The sequence below is a fragment of the Mus pahari genome, chromosome 9 (genome assembly GCF_900095145.1).
Source record: "Mus pahari chromosome 9, PAHARI_EIJ_v1.1, whole genome shotgun sequence".
In the NCBI taxonomy this organism is placed as follows: Eukaryota; Metazoa; Chordata; class Mammalia; order Rodentia; family Muridae; genus Mus; species Mus pahari.
The window spans coordinates 85,166,990-85,170,245 of NC_034598.1; the positions used below are offsets into that span (position 1 = coordinate 85,166,990).

Sequence of the window (3,256 nt, forward strand, 5' to 3'; positions counted from 1 at the left end):
TAACATTATGAAACACAAAAACCCTCCGTTATACAGAAACACCCAGGAATGATATCTAATGCCAGGAGTCAGAGCAGACAGGGAACATGTCAGATGTCAAGAAGTCCTTTGTAGATAGGATACATAAATAAGAAGCGGAGAACAAGTAGATGGGGGATTCGTTGGGGAGTGTGCGAATAAGTTAAAGCACAACGCAGATAACAACACAGTCCATACATAATTTATTGTGACCAAATTCTACAATCTGATGACGAGTGACAAGAAATGAAGGTGAGGCTGAAGAGACTTCGTATCCAGTTCCACGATGCGTATGGTTTCGTACTCAATTCTTCAAGGCTAGGAGTGTCATAACAACTCTAATCGGATACACGCACACACAGCCTACCAAAGGGCTCACAAAAGCTTTCACTCGCCAATGTGCGCAGTAAAGAAAAACAAGAGAGATAAAGTACTTAGCAGTTTCTACTCCGGAATGTCGCTGCCACCGAAAAAAGATGAATTTGAAAACTGGATACAAGCACAGGAAGGGCTGCTCCGCTGCTTGGCTTCTGGCATACTCCGTTGTCAGGGTAACCGGAAGTTTACGCTATGGCCACGCCCCCATCAACCATAGAGTACCGGAAGAAGCCTGAGCAGAGGAGATCCAAACAGTGGAAAAGCGACTCCGCTGCAGCGTGGTGCGTGTCGAAATGACGACCCTAGTTCTGGATAATGGAGCTTACAACGCCAAAATCGGTTACAGCCATGACAGTGTCTCGTAAGTGGTCGTCGTTCCCGAGGGACAGGACACGTACGCCTTTTGGCTTGACAGCCTATGCTCTCCGACTTGAGTGATCCACAGGCGCCATCGCGCGCCTCCAGCCTCAGTTCAGGGATGCTCAGATTCGAGCTGGGTTCGTTGGTTGGTTTGATGCTTTGAACTGAAATTGATTTTTGATTTTTTTGTTTGAGGCCGCGGGACTGCGGAAGTGAATGTATGGTTCGTTTGGTAACAGGGAATAGGCTTCTCGAGATTGACTGAGGGGACCAAAGTTTATGAAATTTCAGAAATAGTGGGAAACGTTTTGGGCACGATCGCCGTTAGGGGAACACCGTTATAGGTTTTCATCGGATGCTCTAAAGGTCCAATGCCCCCCAATCTCCCAAATAGTTAAACCCACATCATTAGAGTTCAGGGAGTTTGAAGGCATTGGGGAACCAACTCGAATCACCTAGTTGGTAAAGTCAGGAACGCTACGGTGGCATCTTTTGTTTGTTTGTTTGTTTTTGTTTTTGTTTTTCGAGACAGGGTTTCTCTGTATAGCCCTGGCGGTCCTGGAACTCACTTTGTAGACCAGGCTGACCTCGAACTCGGAAAGCCGCCTAACTCTGCCTCCCGAGTGCTGGGATTAAAGGCGTGCGCCACCACACCCGGCTGCCACGGTGGCATCTTAAGATGTGTTTTGTAAAATGTATGTTTGAATAAATAGTAGACTTTCACAGTGCTAGAACTGAAACCTAGGACTTTGCGTAGCTAAGTAGTACCTTTCCACAGAGCTACACCCCCAACTGCCTTGTAGCACAGCGTGTAATCCAGGATGACCTTGAACTTCAGATCCTTCTGACTCCTAATTGCTAGGATTACAGCTGAAGGCCACTACTTCAGGATTCAGTGGGCATCTGACTGAATTTTCTTAAAAAATGCTAGGTGTTGAAGTCTTGCACACTATATTACTTAGCCCAGCTCATATGACCAGATTCTCACAGCTTTAGTGGTGATGGAAGCCATTTATTGAAATAAGGCTTCCACATAAGATTTTTTTTTTTCTCATTAAGAACCAGGTACATGGGGCTGGGGAAATGGCTCAACCAGCCCATTCTGCTCTTCTGGAGGGCCAACGTTCAATTCCCAGCATCTACATGGCTGCTAACAACTGTCTGTAACTCCAGTCTCTCTCTCTCTCTCTCTCTCTCTCTCTCTCTCTCTCTCTCACACACACACACACACACACACACACACACACACACACACACACGGTGCACAGACATACATGCAGGAAAAATACCTGTGTACATAAACAGATGCATGTAAATACATATAGAAAAAGATTGTTTTGTTTTTAATGTGCTAGAGAATGAACTATGGGCCTAGGACATGTTAGGAAAGTGCTTTGCTACTGAACTATAGCCTCCCCCTTGTGGTTCTTTATTGAGACAAGGTCTTACGCTGTGGTCCAGCTGGGCGTTGTGTATCCTAAGCTGGTCTCAAACCCATGAGAGTCCTCCTGTCTCAGCCTCCTGAGTGCTGGAATTCTAAGCATATCCCACCACTCCTGGCTACAGGACAGAAATCAAAGCCCACAGCCAGACTTTACACAGAATGAGAGTCCTCGGAACATCCAGTCCTAAATGGGATGTCTCCAGCAAATCCTTCCCCTCAGAGCTCAGGGGACACTTCAGAAGAGGAGGCAGAAAGAGTGTAGGAGCCAGAGATGGAGGACAGCAAGATAACAAGGCCTTCTAACCATGAGCAAAGGTCATGAATTCAGAGACTGAAGCCGTGTGCACTGGGCCTGCACAGGTCTGCATCAGGTCCTGTGTGCTTATACTCTGGCCTCCAGTTTAGTGCTTTTCTGGGACTCCTGAGCATATGAATGAGTGGGTCTCTGATTCTTGTGCCTTCTCTCGGGCTCTTTTCCTTCTCTTTTGTCTTGTCCAGCTCCAATGTGATAATTTTTGGTTTATCTTTTATTTTGTTATATTCTTTTAAGAAATGAATGAATGAATGAAACCCTAGCCACTAGAGTAAAGGTTAACAACTGAATTATCATTTGTACCTGCTGGGAGAGGGAAAGTAAGTTTCCTCCAATTGAGTGAAGCTGGGTATATCACCCACTCCAGAACAGGCCTCATGGTCAGGTATAGTTGATCAAAATATAATGGACTTCACAGGGTGGTGGTTGTTGTTTGTTTGTATGTATGTGTGTGCTTTTGTTTGGTTATAGTTGGGTGGATATTTTTTGGGGGAGAGGAGTTATTTTCCTTTCTTGTTTTGGGGAGATTTTGTTGTATTGGTTTTTTGTTTTTTTGTTTTTGATAACGAACTTAAAATTGGGTGGGGAGGGAGGGGCTGAAGATATGGAAGGACTTGGAGAAGGGGAAGAATATGATCAAAATATATTTAAAATAAAAAAGTGAGCCGGGCCTGGTGGCGCAGGCCTTTAATCCCAGCACTCGGGAGGCAGAGGCAGGCGGATTTCTGAGTTCGAGGCCAGCC

The 3,256-nt window shown here is 45.6% G+C and overlaps 1 protein-coding gene across 1 annotated transcript in view; it reads left to right on the plus strand.

Moving 5' to 3' along the window:
• Positions 1-643: 643 nt before the first annotated feature.
• Positions 644-3,256, plus strand: part of Actr6 (actin related protein 6) — a 19,377-nt gene continuing 16,764 nt past the window's right edge. The window contains exon 1 of the mRNA XM_021205336.2: positions 644-757. Coding sequence (XP_021060995.1) covers positions 690-757 — 68 coding nt within the window. The 5' untranslated portion in view covers positions 644-689. The remainder of the gene's footprint in view (positions 758-3,256) is intronic.